General features: G+C 39.3%; 1 protein-coding gene across 3 annotated transcripts; it reads left to right on the forward strand.

Moving 5' to 3' along the window:
* The first annotated feature begins 5,722 nt into the window (after positions 1-5,722).
* LOC148872444 (magnesium transporter MRS2-4-like) lies at positions 5,723-19,905 on the forward strand. Of its 3 annotated transcripts, none has more exons than XM_088974022.1 (4): positions 5,723-6,140; positions 7,949-8,397; positions 14,410-14,691; positions 18,927-19,905. In XM_088974022.1, the coding sequence occupies exons 1-4, from the start codon at positions 5,810-5,812 to the stop codon at positions 19,032-19,034; spliced, it is 1,170 nt and encodes a 389-aa protein (XP_088830148.1). In that variant the 5' UTR covers positions 5,723-5,809; the 3' UTR covers positions 19,035-19,905. The 3 variants fall into 3 exon arrangements, with proteins under 3 accessions (XP_088830148.1, XP_088830149.1, XP_088830147.1); XM_088974023.1 differs by having other exon boundaries at positions 14,410-14,687; positions 19,039-19,905; XM_088974021.1 differs by having other exon boundaries at positions 5,724-6,140; positions 19,039-19,905.
* The last annotated feature ends 4,670 nt before the right edge of the window (positions 19,906-24,575 follow it).

A 24,575-nucleotide genomic window follows, 5' to 3' on the forward strand; every position in this document is an offset into this window, starting at 1 on the left:
AATGAAGATGAGCTTTGTATCAACCTCGACCTACTCGACGAAGTAAGGGACCTCGCATATATCAGGACCGCAGCTTATCAACAAAGAGTAGCTCGGTACTATAACGCCAGGGTCAAGAAGTAGAAACTCCGCGTTGGTGACCTAGTCCTTTGTAAAGTTATGGTACCTAAGCCTAGTGTTGGCAAGCTCGGGCCGAATTGGGAAGGACCCTACCGAGTTAGATGGGTGCTCGGGGAAGGAACATACGAACTCCAAACCATAGAAGGGAAACAAGTACCTTGGGCATGGAATATTGTCAACTTAAGGCAGTATTTCCTGTAACTATTGAGTAGACACGAGTCACTCTCAGAACCTAAGGGCCAAAATGCTGAGCTAACGCAGACCTCGGCGCGATAAGACGCAGTCGCCTCTATGGCATGGGCGAACTACTGAGTAGACCACGAGTCACTCTCAGAGCCTAAGGGCCAAAATGCCAAGCTAACGCAGACCTCGGCGCAATAAGACCCAGTCGCCTTCATGGCATGGCCAAACTCCAAGAGTGGACTATAAGTCACTCCCTCAACCTAAGGGCTAAAACGTCGAGCTAACTAAGACCTTGGCACTGTGGAAGACTTAAACGCTTCATTGGTAAAGGCAAAGTATTAAGTACCAGAGGCATAGGCAACTCGGGTTTGAACCCTATGAAGCGTAACTCGCCTCGGTATACTGGTTGAACCCAACAAGGAACAATCTATGAACATACAGTTCAAGCATACATGGTAACTACTTCGGGGTATACTATAAAAATACCTCAAGTACTAAGGGATAGCTTGGGGTAACAACTACCGAAAAATCCTACTTCGGGTATGTAGCTCTAACAGCTCGAGTGATGAAATCGCTTCGGCAGAAAATAAAGAGCACACCAGACTTAGCAGAAAAAGATAAAAATCCCATTACTAGCTTATATAAATAAAAAACCGGGCTTAACAGCCTGGGAAGAGTTCAACAAAAGTAAAATAGGGCCCAACCGCCTAAGAAAGAGATTTAAAAACCAGGTTCTGACACCCGGGAACCACTAGAATTCGTTCAGAGAAGAAAAAAAAAACAGAAGAGCCACCGGCCTCAGGGATCCACTGCCTCCACCTTGTCATCATCCTTCGGAGAGTCAGGCTCCTCTTCCTCCGCTTGGTCCGCTGTCTCAGGATCCAGGTTATGCCGTCGAGGTTGAGCCCAGGGAACTTCTTTCGGACCAACCAACAACAGAGCTTGAATCTGGAGCGGTAGGAGGTTGAGCCATACTCCACCTGGAGGTCGTGATACTCCTGGGAGTCCTTGAAGTCGCAGATCGCCTTAGCCCACTTGGCCTCCACCTTTGTGTCAAAGTTCCGAGTTCGGTTCTGAAGCGTGGATTCCAAGTCTCGAACCTGCTGGTGAAGAAGCTCCCTCTCCGCCACCACCCTCGATGACTCCTCATGGTAGTGAGCACTCTCCTCAGATAGCTGGGCGATCTGCGCCTCCTGGTCTCGGACGAGCAGTTCCTGGGCATCGCTCCCCTTGTGAGCCTGAATGATTTCACATCGGGCCCGATCAACCTCACCCTGGAGCTTCTGCATGTTTGACCTCTGATTACGAGCGTCACCAGAGTGGATGTTGGTTTGGATGGCCATGGCATGGATGGCAGAGTTCACCTGCCAACAAGAGACTAAGGTCAGAAAAGAGGAAAGGAAAGAAAAGAAAGACAAGGAAGAGAAAGGCCACTTACCACCATGTAGTGGGTGGAGGCTAGCTTGGTGAGCTCCTTTGGGTCCATCCCTCCCCAACAGGTGACCTCCTCGTGGCAAACCGCTCTTTGGCTCTTTCGCGCAGCCACGGTGTAGTCATTAACACCTCCTAGTTCCCTACCTAGAACTGTGGGAAGGGGATGGGGCAGGATGGCCCAGACGGAGGAAACAACCCTTGCCCTGGGAGCTCGCCCTCCTCAAGGCCACCTTCCATGGCAACTCTCTTGGTTGGTACCGGTGGGACCTCAAGCGGTGGAGAAGCGAAGTCTGGGTCAGCAGACTCGAACTCAACACCCCTAGAAGTGGAAGCTCGGTCAGGATGCGACCTCTTCGCCTTGCGCTTCTGGTTGCCGGATAGAAGGTGGCGCGCGTCAACATCAGACATGATGGCTGCCAAAAATCACAAGGTATTAGTCCAGTAAAAAAAAAGAAAATTTTTTACAAGGCACTACACGACCTAATAGGCAACCTACCCAGGCTCAGGCCAGCTTGCGTGAGTTTTTCCTCGGTCAAGTAGTCTGACCAATGGAAGTCAACTGTTGCCCAGGACTGCAGCATTTTTCAAACTTCGAGGTCCAAGTCAACCCCCGAATCCTGGATAGTGGCCCTCCAATGAGTTGGGAAGGGCCACCTTTCAGGGTTACGGACTACGAAATAGTCCCGCTTCAGGCGGGGATCTTGTTCGGTAGCTTGTATAAGAGCTTGAAGCCGCAACGGGGAGAAAAATAGTAGGAACGACTTTCTAGAGGTGCTCCGGGAGAAGCATCTTTTATGTAGAGGATGGTGGAGAGGATGTCAAGGTTGAGGGGAAGACAGTACTCGTAAAACAAAGAGATAGTCCCAACTACATTCCGGATAGAGTTGGGATGAAGCTGGTCAACAGTGACGTTGAAATTGTTCAAAACCTCTACTATCAGAGGATGTAGAGGAAGGCATAGGCCAGCCACTAGCTGTTCCTAGAAGATCACGATCTCGTTGGGACTGTGCTCCCACGGATAGTTACCAGAAGGGAGACTGTAGATAAGGTCTTCGGGAAGGTTAAACTGAAGGACTAAGGACCTAAATCTCTCCATCGACATGGAGGAAGGACCAAAGCTATCGGGTTCCCTACCCCAAGTGGTGGAAGCCGTCTTGCCAAAGGCCTCCCGAGCCTCCGGAGCCTGACCCCAAGCTCCCCCTGACCTCGAGGGGGCATCATCCTGGTTACCATCTTGGGAAAAGATGTGGTATGGATATCCAGACATATTGACAAGATGATAAGACTCACTAGGAAAGAGATGAACTGAAGAGACAATGTGAATAGGAGAAGAGCTCGGGTAGCTAGATGGAGACGTGACCTCAGAATCCGAAGACAAGGCAAGTTAGCGTAAAAGAAAATGAGGCCTGGGGCCCTCCTATTTATAGCCACTATGCCCTCAAATCGACAGCTCGGATTGAGAAGGATCTAACGGTTCACAGTCAAACTGACCGCACGTCTTCTGAAACCAAACTGTGACTGGCTACACGTCTCCCATGATTGAGGTAATGACGGCTACACGACATCTAGAGTTAAGAACCGCTTCGGCATGTTTTTTGGCATTCGAAAAGTCAGAAATCCCCTGACCTCCGCACACACATTTAATGCAAGCAGTCAATCAAGTTTGAATTTCAGGTCAAATCCACCTATCACACTTCATCAACTCCTCATACTAAGGTAGCACCCTTAGCCCGAGGAGTGGGGGGCAATTGATGGAGGATGATTTGACTCGACCCCTTGAGACGGTGACATGTGGACATGACTCAGCATAAGTAACAGCTCAACACCACAGCCTAGCCGCAACTAAGCCCGCAGGATAGCTCGCTATACGGTGAGCTCGCTACAATGCGAGCTCGAGGACCCCCGATGTACTAAAAGGGAATACTCCAAGACAAGTCTATCCCAGCTCATTCCAATACTTAGGCAGAAAAACTGCCCCAAAGGCAACCTTAAGAGGAATCACCTCGAAGTACCCCTAGGAGCTCGCTACAAGGTAGCTCGTGACGAGATAGCTCGCTACAAGGCAGCTCGCGATGGGGTAGCTCGCTACAAGGCAGCTCGCTACCAGCGTAGCTCGCTACAAGGCAGCCGCTACTAAGCGATGCGATGTTTTCAAGAAGCTTCTATCTGACAAGACCGTACCCATCAAACTGCATCACGTCTCCTGACTAACGGCACAGTCCCTACCAATCCGACAGATTGCACCCACGTTTCTCGACAGATGGTGGCGTGTCTGTCCTCCCGGGTCGTGTCACTCATCCGATTGGGTAGTACTCTGCAACAGTTACCTGTGCAGCCCTAGAAGATAACGGCTACGACAGAGGCCCAGTGGCGGTTATGCTCGATTTGAGAAGAATGCCCATATTTAAGAGCACCTTGGTCGAAGGGGAAAAGGTATCTTGAAGTATCTTGAATATCTTGAACTTACTTGAACTTTCTCTTGAGCTAATCTCGAACACTCAGTGATCTAGCACGACCTACACTCTTAGCCTTCTTTTCACTCTTTACTACTTTCTCCAGTGTTCTAACTTAAGCATCGAAGTATTCCCACCAGGCAAGTCCCCTAGGAATCCTTCACTGTCTTCTTCTTAGGTACCGTCCGCCACCAACTAGGAGCCAGTCAGCTGCCAGCTAGGAGTGCCCGGATTGCGCAACATCATTTACCACTCACATGATGTCACATGTGAACGAAGTATAATGGAAAATTAACGGCAAGGGAGGTTTTAGACAATTGTCAAAAAACTTAAGAGTACTTTAAGACAATAGCTAAATAGTAAGGGTGGAGTTAGTCAATTAACTAAACAATTGGGGTAGTACAAAATAGTGGAATACGGAATTTAATAGCTAAATAGTGGTACAAATTTAATAATAATAATAATAATAATAATAATAATAATAATAATAATAATAATAATAATAATAATAATAATAACTGTTATATAATTTAAAATTTCAACAAGTAAACATTTAGTACAAGTATTTAAAATTTTTTTAACCATATTTTTACTTTTAATAATAATAATTGTTATATAATTTAAAATTTCTCCAAGTACACATTTAATACAAGTATTTAAATTTATTTTTAACCATATTATTACTTTTATTAAATTTCAATCTCTATCCTAATTATGATATACATAAAATTAAAATAATTAATATAAAAAAATCCATACGTATAGTTAATTACTACTATATATATATAAAACAAAAAATGCTTAAATTGGACCTGCTTCTGTCGCTGCATTAATTTTTGTTTTGTTTAGCAAAGCCCGTATCACACGGGTGTGAGATGTGTGACCGGTTTTTTGTTAGTAGATGGGAGGGAAGACTAATGTACTAACCTACACTATGACATCATTGTGGCGCAGGGCTAAAACTGCGAATCATAACCTTAGATCCATGCTGTGGTTCCATCAAAACGTCACTTTATTAGTTCAACCATAAATACTGATTGGTTTTGATTTCGTTCGTTTTCCGTATGTGCTTGCAGCCTTGAAGGAGATCCGGGCTCACAGTTTTCCCACGACGAGAGCTTTTTGTGTTTGGTTTGAAGAAAAAAAAAAGTAGGAAAAGTAGAGAAAATATGAGAAAACCTTTATAAACATAATTTCTTATATTTTCCTTCCTAACGTCAGTCCTACGCCACACGAGCAGGATGACGAGGACACGTGGTTCACGTTCGACTATGATACCGCAAAGATAAGATACCGCCGGTGAAATAAATTTGGGAGAATGACGCTTCGGCCCAGTAGTCTGTAGCTACACTTTATTAGCTACTGCCCACTCGCCAGTAGTCTTCATATGGTTTACGCAAGGAAGTGATAGCGTATATCGAGATACAGACTTGTCAGGTGGTTCTTATACAAACCCGTCGGATTGGAATTTTTGTAGCTTTGGAGAACTCATGCACAATAGCTCACTTCTTGCACATCTTCGGTCATGACGTCGTTTGAAATTCCCACAATCGGTCCCTCTCGAGTCTCGACAAACTTCCATGGCGTAGTGAGAGAGAGAGAGGGAGAGAGAAGAGAGGATGGGGAAGAAGTCTTGCTCGTTTTCCCGGAAGATCATCCGGCGCCGCCTGAAGAAGATGGCGGAGACAATGCCGGCTGACGTCATCTCTACCAGCAATGTCACCACCACCACCAACAACGCTGCCACCGTCTCTACAGCCGTTGTCGGAGGAGTCGCCGGTAAGCCGAAGAAGAAGACGGGCGGGGCACGATTATGGATGCGTTTCGATTGCTTTGGCCAGTCGGAGCTCATCGAATGCGACAAGAACGCCATCATCAAGCGCGTCTCGATTCCAGCGAGGGATTTGAGAATCCTCGGCCCCGTTTTCTCTCACTCCTCCAATATCCTTGGTAAGAATATAGTTTTGATTTTTTCCACCGATTCGCCTTTGATTGGCGAGCGTTTTTGATATTCTGCTTTGTTTGATTGAGGAATTCTATTTAAATTAGGCTCGGATTGTTTCATTTAAAAATAAACGGAATTTTTAGGCTGAAGAATTGAGCTATGCTTTTGCTCCTTTTAGGATGAAAGCTTTGTTTTCCTTGCCATTTACGTCGAAACAAATTAAAAGAGGCGGGGATTATGGCCGAAATATTTCATTTTCAGTTTGAAAAAGGTTTCTATCCATTATACAGAGAAGCAAACGCAGCCAATTACAAAGTGGTCAACTCTCCATTGTTGTACCATATCATCTTATTGTGTTATATACAGCTTATAGATGACGCGCTGCAACCTGGGGGGAGGGGTTATGTATTGTAGAATCCGATTTTCTTTTTTATTATCATATCATCTGCAACCGTTGGCTGAATTCTGAAGTTTGAAGGCGTTTTCTTGCTAATACTGATGAATTGAGCAACTTATTAAAGAGGATGAACGAAGAAAATGGGAGAAAAAAGGGAGACGAGACTGATTAGAATCATACTCCATCAAAATCATAATAAATAAGAGTTGTAATATTTCTATAATCTTCTAGTTGTTTAACTTCTACCAAACCCCATCTTAAGGTGGTATTGACACATTGTCTATTCATGCTTTACCAGTTTAGATGTTTAATTGAAAATTTAACTATTACCTGCTGAATTTCAGAGATGTTTCCAACTTGAAACTCAGCTCATTCATAAACAAGGCTTCGTCGTCATCATCATTGTCGAAGCCTTGTGCCAACTATTTGTGGTTAGATACTCATAAACAACATTTGTTGTAGAGAATTTCTAAATTTCATTTGTACCTAATCTGACAGTTTGATAAAGTTCCAAGAAAATTTTGAAATTGTAATTTAGTTTCAATAGTAAACAAGATTATAGTTGTCTTAGGAATCAAAATCTCCAACCTTGCATAATGAACACCATAAAGAAATTTCTATAACCATTTCCTAAATAATGATAAATTCCATATGCTATGTTTGATTTGATGGAAAATAAGTTTGAAATAGAAAGTTGAGGGAAAGTTCTTAAGAAACATCACAAAATTCATTAAGAACTTTCCCTCAACTTTCTGTTTCTCTCTTATTTTCTATCTAACCAAACACAACCTGAAGTCAATCTAAATCTTCCTAGTCCAACTCTGATCCTCTTTTAAGGCCATACACACTTTTGAGTTTTGATCACCAAATGTCATAGACATTTAACTTTTGTAAGGAACCTCTACTGCCATTTACCCAGGAGTGCAGTCTTCAGTGTTTTTATCTTTCACTTCCCAATCCCCAGTCAGTCCATCATCTTCATTGGTTTTAAATACCATTCCCCAATTTATGAGATGGTCCTTTTTATTTAGACCAGGTTCACCAACTGCTGATATCATCTGTATGGCCTGTGATGTCAGCAGGGTTCAGAAAATGGATAAAAGAAGGAAATGGCCCCTTTCTTTATGTTAGCTGTTAGGAACTGTGTGGACTTTATATCCTGTTTTCTATTTTTTGGTATATGTTTATTATTCTAAACTTCTTCATTCATGTAATTTGTAGTAGTAATGGATAAAAAGAAAGTTAATGTATTCTATAGGATTCAAAATATGCCAGTGAGAGCATCTTACGCCTCTAATTTTTGTCCTCAAAGCGTATGAGTACTTTTGGATTTCAAAAATGGATTAATTCTGTTGGATCATTGTTGATTGTTGGTGAAAGGTATACTGATTTTCTGTTTCTGTGCATCCATTGTAGCCAGAGAGAAAGCCATGGTTATCAATCTAGAATTTATAAAAGCCATAGTTACTGCTGAAGAAGTGTTGGTATTGGATCCTTTGTCCCAAGAAGTACTTCCTTTTGTTGATCAACTGAGGCAACAACTTCCTCATAGAAGCCCATTTAAGAATCATGAGGATGGTCAGTTAGATGTACAAGAAAAAGAAAACTATCCTTTAAATGGTGGGAGATGGTTGCCTGTTCCTGAAGCAGCTGAAGGTTTGCAGTGCGAGCTTCCTTTTGAGTTTCAAGTCCTAGAGATTGCACTGGAGGTTGTTTGTACATATCTGGATACTAGTGTGGCAGACCTTGAAAAAGATGCTTACCCAGTCTTGGATGAACTAGCTCGAAATGTTAGCACTAAGAATCTTGAACATGTCAGGGGTTTGAAAAGCAACCTTACCCGGTTTCTTGCACGTGTACAGAAGGTATGATCAAAAGATTACTTTCAATATTCCTTGATTTCTCCTTGCTTTCTGCATACGGTTGTTATTTGTTATTGTTATGTGAATATAATATATCACTGCAGTATTACATGTAAATCCTTCAATCTTCTGCCTTGTCTATCCCTTTTCTTTCTCCTGCTAACCTTATTAAATCCTTTCACATAAACAAATGACTAGCAACACCAATGGTGGCACAGTATGAGTTGTTCAGTGGAATGGAATGGTTCAGGAAATTGAATATAGGCTTGTATGACATAGTAATGGTAAGAGGAAAAGGTGCAGATGGGTGATAAAAGGAAAGGCATTGTTTTGGACCTTTGGTAGAGGTTGAAGGTGCAGATCTCAGGACTTAGTGGGGGAGTCAAGATGTTTTGTATACCTCTCTTATAACTTTATAGGGTAAATTATAGGGACCTCTCTATACTTTTGGGGGGGGGGTGAGACATTGTTGGATAGTTTTGTATGCCCTTAGTTTCAATCAGAATGATGTACTTTATGAATTTATTGTAAATAAATAAAAGTGCATATTTGATTCATGTTTCCTTGGTATGTTTCTGTGTAATACCCTTAAACTGGACACTTAATGAGACTCGTGTTAGTTTAGAATGTTCACAGGCAGTGGGTCGGTCTGGGGAGACCTATCCTGATAAGGCTGATACTATTGTGCCACCAAGTTGGTTGGGGTGGCCCGTATCAGCTGCTAGGGTGAGACCCTAGGCACATACAGTGTAGGATTAATTGAATCTATGAACTGGACCAGATTTTCAGTATTGCCCTGGACCTTGGAGATTGATGGGCAAAACTGGAAAGTTACACCCGACCCCTAGACTCGATTATGATACTGCACTAGGTGTCAGATTGGACTGTCTTTGATGTATCAATCAGTGATATCCTTAGTGGGGGTCACAACCTGGGTATGTTGGGACAGTCTGAGAATTCATCTGAGTGGGTGATCATAGTGACAGGATCAGCCCCTTTGTCGGACAAAGGTAATGATCGGGGATGCACTCTCACTGATGGAAACCAAGACTGTCGGCAGTCGATTTCAATCGTTGAGATTTGTTTTGCAAAGTATATTTTATATGAGATATAAAAGTATATATACTATGGTTTCTAAAATGTTTGCAAAAATGTTTTAATTCCCGGGATCCATATAAGTAGAGAGTGCAACACTGTTCTTTGCAACCGAGGGAGAGGTCCTCTCTTGTCGGGTAGTGTATGATCATTATGGGCTGAGAGGTTAAGTATAAGACCATTGAGGATAATACCTGATGGGTTAATCTTGCATCTGCCCACAGTCCCTGCGTGTTACAAAGTGGCTTGGCCCAGGGATCACTTAGGGTAAGTGTTGGGCCCATAGAGCCCATTTGATGGGTTTCAGGGGATGCACTGTCCATAACAGTGTATTCGGCCATGCCTTATAACAAAAGCTGGGCCGAACCCATGTGGCTGATGTGTAGATCAATGCTTGGATCCCATGCCATACAAGGAAGCCCAACTGGGCAGCAATTAAGAAGGTTAAGTGAGCACATAAGCTTAATGGGCCTAAAACCCATTTCGAACTGGACTTATTTAATAAGTTAAATATGGGCGAATTCTGAGATGGATCAGCAGGGTCTTAACCCTATCCACTCGGAGAGTCTAGATCTGAATATGATTTAGATCTAGAAACCTTCTAATGAGATTAGGAGAATGCTGATCTAATCTGCAAATAAGATAAGGGTTTATCCTTATCACCTAAAGAGAGGTCTGATCCAAATCTATTTGGATCAGCAACTCCTAATTGGATTAGGAGCTGATTTCTTAGGGTTACAAAAGAAGGAGGGGGCGACAGCCTTTAGAAGAATGATATAATCAGATCCTCTTCAGAGCTGAAATTAGAAAAGAAAGATTTATGCAATCCCTGCAAAGACCTTTCTTGCCACCTCCTTCCTGTAGTCGCCAAACATCCAGTTCGATCTCCAGTTGTGGGAGAAATCAAGATTCGATTTTGACATCAGTTCTTTGAAAAAGAATTGATAGGAAGCTGTGCTCACGTGCCATTCTGCTGTTTCTTGTGAATGACAGAATTCTTGAAGAAGAATACTACTGATTTTGCTCCATCCTGCACTGCACCATCTTCAGTGGGAGAAGTCTTTGGATCATTCCTTGGGCGTGAACACCTTCGTTGGGGGATACTATTTCTCCGTATCAGGTATAATCCTCTCCTACTCCTTTTCGTTCAGATCTGATTCAGTTTATGGTTCAAGAATGATTTTTGAAAATATGATTTTCTAAATAGGGAATGCGATTCCTAGTTGAAGGGAGAGAAAATTTTTGAAATTCGCCCCTTTATTCCGCAAGATTTGGGCGTTCATACGATGGATCTCTCATCCCTTCAGACATAGCCTCCTATATTATCTTATTTTGTGATACGACGAATTGTTCTTTTTGTATCATGATAACAAATTGGTTTTCTAAGTAGGGGAACAATTCCGTGGAAGTAAAGATACACTATGGGGGAGATAAGAGAATTGTCAATAGTGATGCATGTTATAATTTTTTTTGTATTTATTTCTATTTTAAAAGTTTTACTATTTAACTACGACATCATGGGTTAACCCATTTGACCTAAATGGTTGAATTGCTTATCTGCACCAAGACAAAGGAATAGTTTGACTTTGGGTTGGTTTTCAAAAACATGAGATTTAGATAGTTAATTAAAAGCATTGGATATAGATATGCTTGATAGAATTTATTGGTGAGAAAATAATTTAAATATATAGTTCAATTAGAGAAGATGACAGTTAATACCTTAAATGTTAGACTTAATGAGAAGGAATTGAATGATGTGAAAAGTAAAGGTAGGGAATGGCCCTTCTCCTTGAAACCAAGCACAACAGGGTGAGATGGGATCAACCAAACCTTCCTTTAAATTTGGTTTGCTAACTGAGGAGAACTGCTAGAACGAGATAAAGATTCAACTTGTTGACTTGATTACACAACCATCCTAGCTGTGTGATAACCACTCTTCACATTATATCTCCCATCCTTGGTGAATGAAATCCTAGATTAATTTATCCTTTGAATCAAGAATACTGAGGGGGATCTTCTGAATTGCTAGCACCTCATCCGGAGAAAAACAAAATTCGTGAAGCACATTAAGATTCTAGCAGCGAGGATTGTTTAAAGTGAAGTCATTTTCATGCTCAAACGTACAATCAACAAGCTTCTCAAATATTACTTTAAAATGAGCGAGAGAGGGGATCCACACATCTTACGAAAATATTAATTTTCCTTTCATTTCCTATTCACGAGAGCCCTTTTTAGCAGAGCAAGGCCATAAACGAGACTCCTCCAAGAGCAATAATGTAGACGGTCCAAGGAGGTAGATAAAATCATAAAGAATCAGTTCAAGGGAAGTAGATATTCTTTAACATGGTATTCCACAAGGCATTTTGTTCAAACAGCATCCTCCATGCAGCCTTGGCAAGAAGGGTCTAATTAAACTCTTTAGGTCCCTGAAAGTCTGAAACCCATCCCTCTTAAGCTCTTATTAGAACATATAAACGATGTCTGGCGACCCAGTTAATTTTACATCCATTCCTCTTCTGTCCCTAGACAAAGTTAACAAAATTTCCATTCAACTTATTGCAAATAGAATCAGGAATTTTGAAGCGACTCATATTGAACATGGGAGTAGGAATGGTTGTTACTTTTATTAGAACTTCTCTACTCCTTAGTTCAAAGAACCACATTTCCAGCCTTGGATTTTGTTGTTAGTTCATCAGCCATTTCAGCAAATATCAACTTTTTATTATGGCCAATGGACTTGGAGGCCTAAATATTTCGATTGGCCTCTGCCTTCTATGATCCCCAACATTCTTGACAAGATTCTTATGAACTTCTGAGGAATTGTTTTGCTGAAGGTAACTTCAGATTTTTGGAAATCTATAAGTTGTCTTGATGCTTCAGCATACTCAAGAGAATGCCAGTGATGATTGAGGCCCAACTTTTCCATGACATTGATAATAAAGGACCCTTCTAGTCAATCATAGGCCTTATTAAGGCCTAAGGGAGCCTACTGATATTTAAAACATGAACAGTGAACAAAATTTCAGGAATCTTTGACAAACATTTTAACTTATTCAATACTTCTAATTTATTGGGTACAGTCTAAGAATGTAGGAAGTTTGTACTTTGTATAATTATATAGCATGTTATGGACTTTCTACATCAGTGGCAAGGAACAGGTTTAAGTAAAAGGGCAAAATTTATTGGCAATCAGTTTTACATGCAGTGCTGTGGGGAGTTTGGGATGAAAGAAACAAACGGCTGTTTGACAACAAATTCAGGCCCTTGGAGGAGTTAATTTCAGACATTTCTTACCTGTGCAACCTCTGGACTGTGAATTCAGATCTTTTCAAAGGAGTCTCAGTCAATGACCTCAATAGAGATGCTTACCCCTTTCTATTTCTCCCTCACCTCCATCAATCACCCTTGAGATATCGTGAACCCATCAGTGAAGGAGTGATGATTCTAAACTTTGATGGAAGTGATTTAGGTAATCCCGGATTAGCTGGTATTGGAGGAACAATAAGGGATGAAAAGGGCTACATTTGCTGGACTTTTAGCGGTCCAATTGGCGTGGCAGATTCTACAAAGGCTGAAGTAAAGGCTGTTCTCACAGGAATCAGAATAATAAAAAGTTTGGGAATCCAAAATATAACCATTGCAGGTGATTCAGCAAATACTATAAAATGGTTAAGAGACAAAGAGGGGGGACCTTGGAGATTGAGTCACTATTTAGCAGAGGCCAGGGACTCTTTGGGCTGCCTAAATGTAAATTTAGTTTGGATTCCTAGGGAATACAATCATACAGCAGATGGCGTAGCTAAATGTGGTGTGTTCTTAGAGCAATTGTACAGCGACAAGCTTCCTCCTTTGTAACTTGTAGGGGTTCTTCCCCTGCTTTGTACATCTTCTCATGTGCCTCTTTTTCTCTTAATGAATCTTGGTTAACTTTTTTCAAAAAAAAAAAAAAACAGATGAAACCATATTAATTTAATGACTACCAATTTAAATTCAATATAATGCAAAATTTTAGCTTTGATTTCAGATCCAGACAAAGTTCATTGGTCCAAAGACAAGTTTTAGGCCACCTTACAAAATAAAAAAAAGTACAGTACACTAGACTAAGTACCAAACTTAGGGACCTAACAATGGAAGTAGTAACTAATTTCTAATCAAGCTCAGTGACTATTGAACCAAAACAGGTTCAGATGGCACATTTGATTTCTGGCATTATGCTGCGCATGAGGAAATCAGCCATGTACTTGTAACCAAGGCACATATCTATGTACACCACTCTCTCTTTGTTATTTTTTCTGTTAAAATCAACAAGATTTATCAACTGACCCCATATAGTTGGGGTAAGGCCTAAGATGATGATAAATCAATAAGATTTATCTGCTGCTAATAAAAAATAAACAAAGAAAATGTTTCCACACGGATTAGACATCGCTACCACCTCCATTTTTTGCTTCAAAATCATAACTATGATATCTGGGTTATTTGGTGCTTTCTCACTCGGCACTGTAAGGATGTTCAACCTTATATGAAAGCACAAAGGGCCAAGTGTAGTAAAAATAGTATAGGGGGCTAAGTGTTACACCCCCCCCCCTCCCCATTTGCATTGGGGAGCTCCTTGTGGTTTACCCTTTCTTCATATATTTTTCTCAAGTTATTGCATTGGAAACATGGTATTTTTCTAGAGAGTTGGGCACATGGTAGCTGACTATGTTTACTTTCTTGGTAAATGCGAGTTGTTTTTTATATTTAATCAACCAGTTCATTATTTGTCACCACATGACTGCACATAAGATTTTCTTTCTTCATATCTCTTCCACTAAATATAAGAATAATCATGATATGCTCTTTTTGCTTTATGCTATTTTTTATTTGTCTTTTTTCAATAAATTTGAGTATTAATGGCAACCAGTTGTTTAATCACAGGTTAGGGATGAAATTGAGCATCTATTAGATGACAATGAAGATATGGCAGATTTGTATTTATCAAGAAAGCGGCTCCAGAATCAACAATTTGAGGCAATGTTGGGAGTTGCAACTTCCAATAGCATTGTCCCTGTAGCACCTTACATGCAAAGACGTGGTTCAAATGTGAGTGCAAGTTTCATTGCTAGTAACCTTTCAGATGATAATGATGTGGAGGACCTGGAGATGTTGCTCGAAGCTTATTTCATGCAGCTGGATGGGACTCGTAACAAAATATTGTCAGTAAGTCATGTTTCCCTGTTGGAAGATTTCATTTGCATGTTTCAATTGATAAAGCACATAGTAAATGGTGTTCTTTTTAAATTTATGGTGATCTATATTTTGGTTCTTTTTGTGGTCTAATGGAATACATTGAACACGACTAACAGTTGCAAAATGAGATGACAATACAATTATTAAAAAACATTATAATTGCAAAATTACAAGTAAAATATTTGTTAAGCATTTCATTTGACAAACTTCAAGTTATACCTTTCGAAATATTAATAAATGCTACTAAATCAACTCAGTTAATTTTGCATTCTCCCCAATATTCTACCTTGTGAACTTTTATTTTCATTTTGACTGGCATGCATCAATCACAATATTCCAGCAGCACAATTCCAATTTTATGTCTAATGTTTTCTTCAAATCATCCTCCACATGAGTGGTAAAAGATAATTAAAACAGTTGGTTTGTTTGGGCATCTTTTGGGCATCAATATTAATTGCTTTTTGATTTCTATTCATGTTAGATTATCCGGGGGTGTTGCTTTGGGTGGGGGAGGGGATTTCTTTACTTTTTGTAGGGAAATTTCTTATGACCCAGTATTGTACTCTTCTTTTTATTTTAATGATTTTTATTCCATTGTAAAAGAAATCTGTGGTTCAAAATATTTTTAGTCCAACTATCCAGAAGCATTTTCATTGAAGCAAGTTGAAATTTGTCCAAGGCCCTAGGCAGGCCTTTAATGTCATATGTCATAATCCTAATGATACAACTAAGGAATAGTTGTATCTGTAATTACAATGACCCACCAAATCAAACAACCTAATTCAATGTGTAGGATAATTGATTGTCGGTGACAAGCTTGTAGGATCATTGATTGTCGGGTTGTTAGGCAAGCTAGAAAGTAGCATTGACTCTAGGGCTTACAATGCTAGAAAGTAGCATTGTCGGTGACAAGTTAGATCCTACAAGCTTGTAGGATCATTAATGATAGACGTTAATGTATGTTCTCATCATTACCACTTGTAGCATTGTAAACCCTAGAGTCAGTGCTACTTTCTAGCTTGTCACCGACATAGTGGGCCCCTTTGCCTAACTCGGCTCAAGAAGAAGAAGGGCTTCTTTCTAGCATTGTAAGCCCTAGAGTCAATGCTACTTTCTTGGCCCTAGTCCCTAAGAAGTTTGATGCTAGCCATCCAAAATACTTTAGGGCTATTAGCTTGGTGACAAGCATCTACAAAATTTTGGCCAAGGTTCTAACCTTGAGAGTCAAAGAAGCTCTCCCATCTATCATCAATTCATCACATCACCCAAGACAAAGGAGCTTTCATACAAGGAAGACAAATAACATATCAGACCTTGATTGCCAATAATGTGTGGAGGAAATGAGGAGATCTAGGAAAAAAGGTTGTGTAAATTGGATCTTGGTGAAATATGGATTTGGAGAAAGGTGTAGTTGGCTGTTAGATTGTATTAGTACCTGCACTATTCTATCTTGGTTAACAGAGTGGTGAAGGGCTTCTTTCTAGCTTGTAGGGTTGTTAGGAAAAGGGGCCCACTATCACCTTTCCTTTTTACTCTAGTAGCTGATGTGCTCAGTCGACTCATTACTAAGGTTGATAGGGAAGATATTATAAGAGGTTGGAGAATAGGTAGATGTTGAATTCTGGTCACCCATATTTAGTTTGTAGATGATTTAATGATTTTCTGTGATGTGGGTAAAATAGTTGCATAGTAGGTGTCAACTTCCGTTAGAGGCAAACCCTAGGGAAAGTAGATTTTAGATGATATGATACTCAAACCTCCACTGATGATTTGGACACAATAGTTTGTTTCTCGCATTTCCATGAGATAACAGAATCACCAAGAAATGTACACCATTTTGTTGTAGAGAGATGATTATTTGGATACCCTGCTTAATTAGCATTTGAGTATGCACAACGATGAATTGAAGAGAAGAATAAACTATGGTCAATGGTTTCACAAAGATATCGATTAATTCTGTGAATGGCAGTGAGACAAGGATGTCAATGAGTAGACACAAACTAACTAACTACTTGGAGGGTGTGAAATATATCTAGACGTGTCACAGTGAGATAGATAATGTAGCCAACAAGCTGAAGATACAAGGAAGGATTAGGCAAGAGTTATCCTTCATCATGAGACAACTTACATTGAGTTCCATAGGGGTGTCAAGTGTCAACCTGCTTAGAGTCTGAGATGAATTGAAGAAAATGGTCTTGTGGAGATTGAACCTTTAAACCAAGAAAATAAGTCGATAGTGTCCATATCCTTCATCCTAAAGGAATGCTGTAGAAAGAGCTTAAGGCCATGTTGTACATCTCCTCATTGTATTCTTAGAGCAGCTATATAGCGACAAGCTTCCTCCATTGTAGTTTGTAGGGGTTCTTCCCCTGCATTGTACATCTCCTCATGTACCTCTTTTTTTTTTTTTTCTTCATGAATCTTGGTTAACATTTCTCGAAAAAAAAAAAAAAGCTTAAGGCCATGTTTGGTTCACTACTCTGGGTCTCGTTCTATTAATTCTTGCTCATTCTAGGCAAGAATGGGCAAGAATGAATAACATTAGAGTGTTTGGTTGCAAAATGTTTGCCATGGGCCACATTCTTTTTAGAATGAAAAATCAGCCCCATAGCACAAAAATTGAGTAGCCTGCAACATGAAAAATAATCATGCCCCATCTTTCTCATTTTCATTCTTTGAGGAAACTCTACCTACAAAACTGTTGCCATAGATGTTTACTTTTGTGAAAGCACTTTTACAAAAGTACTTTTACATGAAGCACTTTTATGAAAGCAGTTTTGTTAAAGTACTTTACAAAAGTACTTTTCCCACAAAGTTGTTGCCATAGATGGTTACTTTTGCAAAAACACTTTTATAAAAGTAGTTTTACATGAAAGCACTTTTATAAAAGTACTTTTATAAAATCACTTTCACAAAAATACTATAAAAGCACTTTTACAAAAGTACTTTTACGAAAGTACTTTTATAAAAGCACTTTATAAAAACTTATAAAAGTACTTTTGAAAACACTTTTATGAAAGTTCTTTTATAAAAGCACTTTTACAAAATAACTTTTGTGAAAGTACTTTTATAAAGCATTTTTACGGAAGTACTTTTACAAAACATCTATGCCAATTTGTGAACATTGATTGTTGGAGACCTAGGCTGGCGGTTTATGAATACTGAATTTTTTTTTGAAGAATGAAAACGAGCAACATAGGACACTTGTCAATCTGAAAAGAATTCATTTTTAGGAAAAAAGTGGTTGGTTCATAGCAATATTTTCTCATTCTTCCTATTTTTACCCATTCTTGTCCATTTTAGAATTTCATCTTGGGTAAGAATGAGAAAGAATGAGAATTGAACCAAACATGGCCTAGTTGTTGAACACCCTCTATGTCATCACCAGTAATGAGGATATCATCTACATAAACAAGGATTGTGAGGCCTTATCACAGTGGGAGAAGAAAGCTGATGAACCATAGGCACTTTGATGATGATAATCAGTTTCCAAAAGAACATGATAAAAACCTCAAACCAGGCACAGAGCTTGCTTTAAGCCATACAGAGATTTCTTGAGACGATGCTGTAATTGCTGATTGGTATGGTATCTAGGCAGAGGCTTCATATAGACAGTTTCTTTCAAGTTATCATTGTAGAAAAGCATTGATAACATCCATTTGAATGACATGCCACTACCGAAGTGATGCAGTTTCTCGACATCTATCCCTTCTTTTATGAGAATCTTTTTTCAAGTCCAAATTGGTGTTTTTTTGGTTTTTCTTTCAAGTGGTAATGATGAGAACATACATCAACAGTCTAAGGGAAATGCAAAAGAGAGGTAGATGATGGATGCCTGACTGAAGAAAAAAAACAGTCTTAGAATTTAGAAGTAACGAGGACCTACTGTACATTTGCTAAGCCAGAAAGTCATATTTTTGAACTAAAAATATGCTGAGATAATGAGCAACCTGGTTCATTTGAGGTTGAAGTGATGCTGGTGCTGCTGGAGACATCTTTCCCCTGATAATTAACCAAATGTGCAGCTCTGTATCTTTTGATTCCATGAAGGAATATTGTTAATATGCTTCTTGATGTACATGGTAGACTCCATATGCATGTATTTCTACCAACAACATGAGAAAGTGCTCACAAACACATACATATTTCACTGTATTAAATTATGAGACATTTGCATGATGTTTTATTTTGATTCTACTTATCAGGTGCTAGTAGTTTGGATGAACCTACTTCTCTTCAATAAACTTGTGGATGCTTCTCTGAGACTTACCGCTTATTTGATTTTCCCTCATTTTCTTTTTCCATATGGATAAAAAGGTTCGGGAATACATTGATGACACAGAGGACTATGTCAACATCCAACTTGACAACCAAAGAAATGAACTCATTCAACTCCAACTCACACTAACAATTGCATCATTTGCTATAGCTGTTGATACCTTGATAGCTGGGGCTTTCGGTATGAACATACCTTGCCAGTTGTACAATATTAAGGGTATCTTTGGCTCTTTTGTTGGAGGTACCTCGGCATTTTCTTTCCTGCTTTTTCTGCTCATGCTAGGGTATGCCAAATGGAAGAAGCTTCTTGGTTCTTAAGCCAGCCTCAGTAACGTTGAAATTGTGATTCAGTTCATTCCTAATGATACCATCGTCAGTGCAGCCATTTTGTTTTAAATACTCGATGCAGTTGCCAAGAGCTTCAACACATGCCCTTAACTTTTTCATTTGCGTCCTGATCATGAGAATTCAAGAAAATAAAGGAAGTTGAAAGAATAACGCCTTTTCATTGGTTATATTGATGAATGATGATACTTTGGGAAGAAATGTAGGTGAAAGTGGGGCTGGTATTCTCTTGTCAGTTCTATTTTGACTTTTGATTCTGATTTTGGATTTGATGTGCATGGCCTTGATCCTTCAGATGGTGCAAGAATGTGGATTTTGCAGGGTGAAAGCCAAACTGCTTCAGTTATAGCTGATCAGATGCACATCCATGACTCTCTCGGCAGGTGGTTCAGAATTCATATGATCTACTTTGGTTCTAAAAGCAGTGTAGGCACACAGACACGAACCCTCACATGCATTCACAGTTTTTTTTTTTTTTTGTATTGATTCTGTACTTTTTTTTTTTATCAACAACAATCAAAATTTATTAATAATGAAAAAGATGAAATACTGTGCTGAACATATATACACTCATTTGATGGTGATAAAAGCTCCTTATCTCCCCCATTTTATATTCGTACGACTTTTCACATAATATTTGATCCCTTTCCACCCGTTGCTTTGCTAAGTTAGCTGCAAAGTTTGCTTCCCTTTTGTACCCATTGAAACCGCACCAGAATACTTTTCATCATTAGCCACCTGTTTTATTTTATTTTTTTTTTTAATTTCATTCTAATATCACTTGTCTTCTTGCTTCTGCAGCCATTCTTTCTCCCCTCTGGAATCCCCTTCAGAGAAGAAACTCTTGTTTCATAAATGAGAAATTGATTGAGAATGAAAATGTGACCTGCATTTTTTATGGGCCCATTTTGATAATATCCAATCCGATCCTATAATACACTGGTCCACTTGTTACTAGTTAACCTAATTTGATAAACTTAATGGACATCAAAATCCAATTTTCTTGGATTGGACCCTATCCAAACTGGGTCCACTGACAGCTCTATCAATATAGCGTACTGCACGGTCAAAAATTTTAAAAGGAGTTAAATACTCATAGTGCCTGTTTGGTTTGGAAGAATAGGGGTCTGGAATCAGAATTCCATCACCATTCCTGGTGGATGGCATTTTCCCCCTTAAAGTTATGTTTGGTTTGAAGGAAAAAGTAGGGAAAGGAAGGGAAACATAGGGAAACTTATATGGCTATACCAAGCTTGTAAGGCTCTGTTTGGTTTGTGGGAAGATTTGGGTGGGATGGGATGGGATGGGATGGGAAAGTGTAAAAAATTATATTTTCATTGTTTGGTTTTATATATGGGAAAAATAATAGAAAAATACTATTATGAGAGAGAAGAGAGAAGAAGGTGAGGGAGAAGGGAGAGACAAAGAACTCCATGACCGAAGCTCCGATCTGTGTCTGTGAACCTAGATCTAAGTTCCACTAGGCAGAAAACCTCTAATTTGTATGTGCGTTGATTTGGATTCTACCATGGCGGAAACATCTTCAACGGTGGTTACCAGCAGCGGCAATGTTTATCAACAATAGTGGTGGTTACCAGCAGCGGCAGTGGTTATCAGCAGTGGCATTGGTTACTAGCAGTGGCGATGGTGTAGCAGCGACAATGGTTACTAGCAGCGGTAGTGGTTACCAGCAGCGGTGGTGGTAAAACAGCACGGCAATGGTTACCAGCAATGGCATTGGTGCAACAACGGCGATGGTGCAACAATGGCAGGGCAGAGGATGAAAATGAAGAAACTCAAGTTTTCTCGAGTTTTTCCACGGAGGTCGCACGGTTTTGGTGCGACCCCGAATCCTCGATTATGGGATATCGCATCCCATCTTTTTCTCACCCCATCTCTTTTTTTCTCGTCCCCATCCCACAAACCAAACGGAGCCTAAAGGTTTCCCTACTATTTCCTTCAAACCAAACACAGCCTAAGAGAATGTCCATTCCCTCCTCTTCCCTGGGGAATGAAATCCCATTCCAACTGATTGCAATTCCCATTCTAATTTCTGTCTGAATCAAACAGATTCAGATTATGGGAATAGATGATTCCAAATCCTAAGGACTTCAATTCCGATTCTAATTCCTACTATGAACCAAATGGACCTTTTATATTATAATATTTATTAGTTTCAAGAAAGGAGTCATGACATCTTACGTTCAAAAACTGATACACATCTTTTGATATATCAATACTTTGAATCTTTGTTTCAAAAAAAAAAAAAACACCTTGAATCTTTGCTTAAAAAAAGCATATTTAAATAAGAATTACATGCCAATTTTTATTGATCAACCCAAAGCGTTTTAGGTAAAAGTAACAATGGTACCAAACAAGGTTGGCTGGAGTATCCTTCACATTTGTAGCAATGGTAGAAGTAGCAACTAGCAACCACACATCACTTAGGTTGCCTCCAGGATCACTTCATGCCTTAAATACAAGGTTCAAAGTATCAGCATTGCAAAAACACAAGGTTTGCTGGGGAACATAGCAGTGTTTTTATTTTTATTTATTTATTTTTTTACATATGAGATTATATCTACATTTTACTTGAGTTCGAACTATTTCTTGAATTATTAAATTATCTTGATATGTAAATTTCAAACATGCTTAAAGAAAAGCAAAGCAAATTATAATCCACGGGAAACGGATGCAGAATCTCTTTAGATGAGAAATAAAGAAGTTAATCTTCCGTTTTATTATGTTCTCAGACCACTGTGCGATGGATTTGCCAATGAGGCAATGGCCCAACTTAACGACGGTTAGGACCCTGCTGAGGAATGCTCTCTTCGACAACTGAAACTGTAAAGGGGGTTATCCAAAACGTGCTGGAATAAAATCAAGGCAAATTGTAACAAAGGGTGTCAATTGGATCGGATTTAGTTCAATAGTATCTGGTCCAATTTGACTCCATTACAGATGGACCAGATCCAACTATTTTGGACCAGTTCAATTCAATGTTTGGCCGTTCAATCTGTTCAAATTGGTTTTAATTTAGATTGGTCCAACCCAGACCTGTTTCATTGACACCTGTATTCCTATATTCCATCAATGCACCAGATATTGGTTCAATCTCACTCAATTCAATAAATACTTTGGACCATTAAGTCTAGACTGTGTATTATTGGCCTATCCATTCTATCTAAATTGATTTTGATTTAGACAGGGTCCAACCTAAAACTAGTGTATTGACACCCTTAATTGTAACCCATGAATAGACAAAAGGGTTTATTTTAGATTAAAAATACCGATGTAATGCTTTCGTAATAAAGAATTTGAAGAATCTGCAATCTAATTTCTTTTAGCCATGTGGCATACGCTTATTGAATTGTTACTATTGCTTGGTGCAATGCTACATCTCACTTGGGCCTCATACTCACTCCATCTCCACTCATTTTTCTCATTGACTCTCATCCTATTTTCTCCAGTGTCACAAGTCTGATCATAATTTGTAACACTTATGGATGTCAATAAATTAATTATTCTTGGAGGGGGTTGATAAAAAATAAAAAATCAGTTTCAGATGCAAAAGGGGACTCAGTTGAGGGAGTAAACAATCGGTTTCCTACATTCAAGTTTCATCACCTTCTACCTTAGCCAACTCCCTGATGTGTGAATCTGGTCGTGCCTGATTCCCTCCTGCAGCTGAAGTGATTAAAACCTAAGTGGATGCTGTTTCCTCTCCATTCGAAATGGGGAATCCAGATTTGCTCCCCACAGAGGCACACACCATACCAACTTATGGAACATCACAGCCATGCAAAAATAGAGAGTGCATTGTGGTTCATATAAATGCAAAGTTGGTTTAGTTTGGCATTGATAAATTTATTTTTTTCCTGAACGATTTTTAGATGTAAAACTACCTCTCATTTTAGGAATAAACATGCTTCTGTCATTTTTAACACAAATTCATTCTTTCCAAATACTGGCAAAACTGAATCAGATGCATATTTGCATGAAACTGACATTTGCTCTCTTCCTAAGGCTGCATTTGGAATTGGTGTAAATCAAGAATGATGTAAAAGTTTATACCGGTTCGGTTTTGTTGGTGTTTGGAAGGAGTATAAATGAAGATCAATGTAAAACTCCACTCTGGTTTAGATTTATTGGTGTTTGGATGAAATGGAGTTTTACATTGTGGATCAATGTAAAACCTCATCAAGCATAAAGTTTTACATCGATTATTAAAACTTTATACTTTTTTATCATGATTTTCAAAATGTAACGGCCACCTATTATACGTTCAATGTAAAACATTATCAATGTACACCAGATCCAACGAAGCCTTAGTTACAATTTGCCATGGCATTCCTCTCGCATGTTTTAGATAACAACCCCCTTCAGAGTTTCAGTTCATAACACCCCCCACCCAGCAATGCTGATTTGAATCTTGTTTGTAAGGGATAAAGTAATCCTCTAGTCAACCTAAATTGTCTGCTGCTTTAAACCTTGCTTCTAATTTGTGAAAGGATACTTCAGCCAACCTAAGATGTTGTTTGGTACCATTGCTACCTCTACTTAAAACGCTTCAACTTGATCAATAAAAATTGGCATACGATTCTTATTTAAAGGCGTATCCCACTATTCTCCGTTCTGCAGAAATAGGAAATGAGGAAAAAGAAATATCGAAGGCTCTCAGTTTAGTTGGAGATTTAAAAGTCACAGGACTTGATGGGCTAAATTAATGCAGAATTCTTCAAGTACTGGCACATTTTTGCAGATCAGAGTGTAAAAACAACCAAAGCCTTTCCTTTTTATTCAGGAAAAATGACAAGAGAGATAAATAAAACTTTTGTGGCTCTTATCCTAAAAATAAAAAACCCTAGAAAACCTGATCACTTCCAACCTGTGTAATGTCATCTTATAAGTTAATTTCAAAAATTCTATTAGATAGGCTAAAACTTATGTTGCAAAAACTAATCTCTCCACTGCAGTGAGCATTCATTCCGAGTAGACAACAATGTACTAATAACTCATGAAATACCCATTCCATGAGAAGGAAATAGTGGCCTACAAAATTGATATGGAAAATGGGTATGATAAACTAGAATGGAATTATCTGCAGTTAGTACTACAAAAGATGGGTTTTCATGAAAAAAGGATAAATTGGATTGTGGAATGTGTGACTACAAGTTAGCTATCAAGTGCTCATAAACGGATCCTCAGCTAGGCCATTTAAGCTAAATAGA

The sequence above is a fragment of the Nelumbo lutea genome, chromosome 2 (genome assembly GCF_056320005.1).
Source record: "Nelumbo lutea isolate HS-2025 chromosome 2, American lotus-T2T, whole genome shotgun sequence".
Lineage (NCBI taxonomy): Eukaryota > Viridiplantae > Streptophyta > Magnoliopsida > Proteales > Nelumbonaceae > Nelumbo > Nelumbo lutea.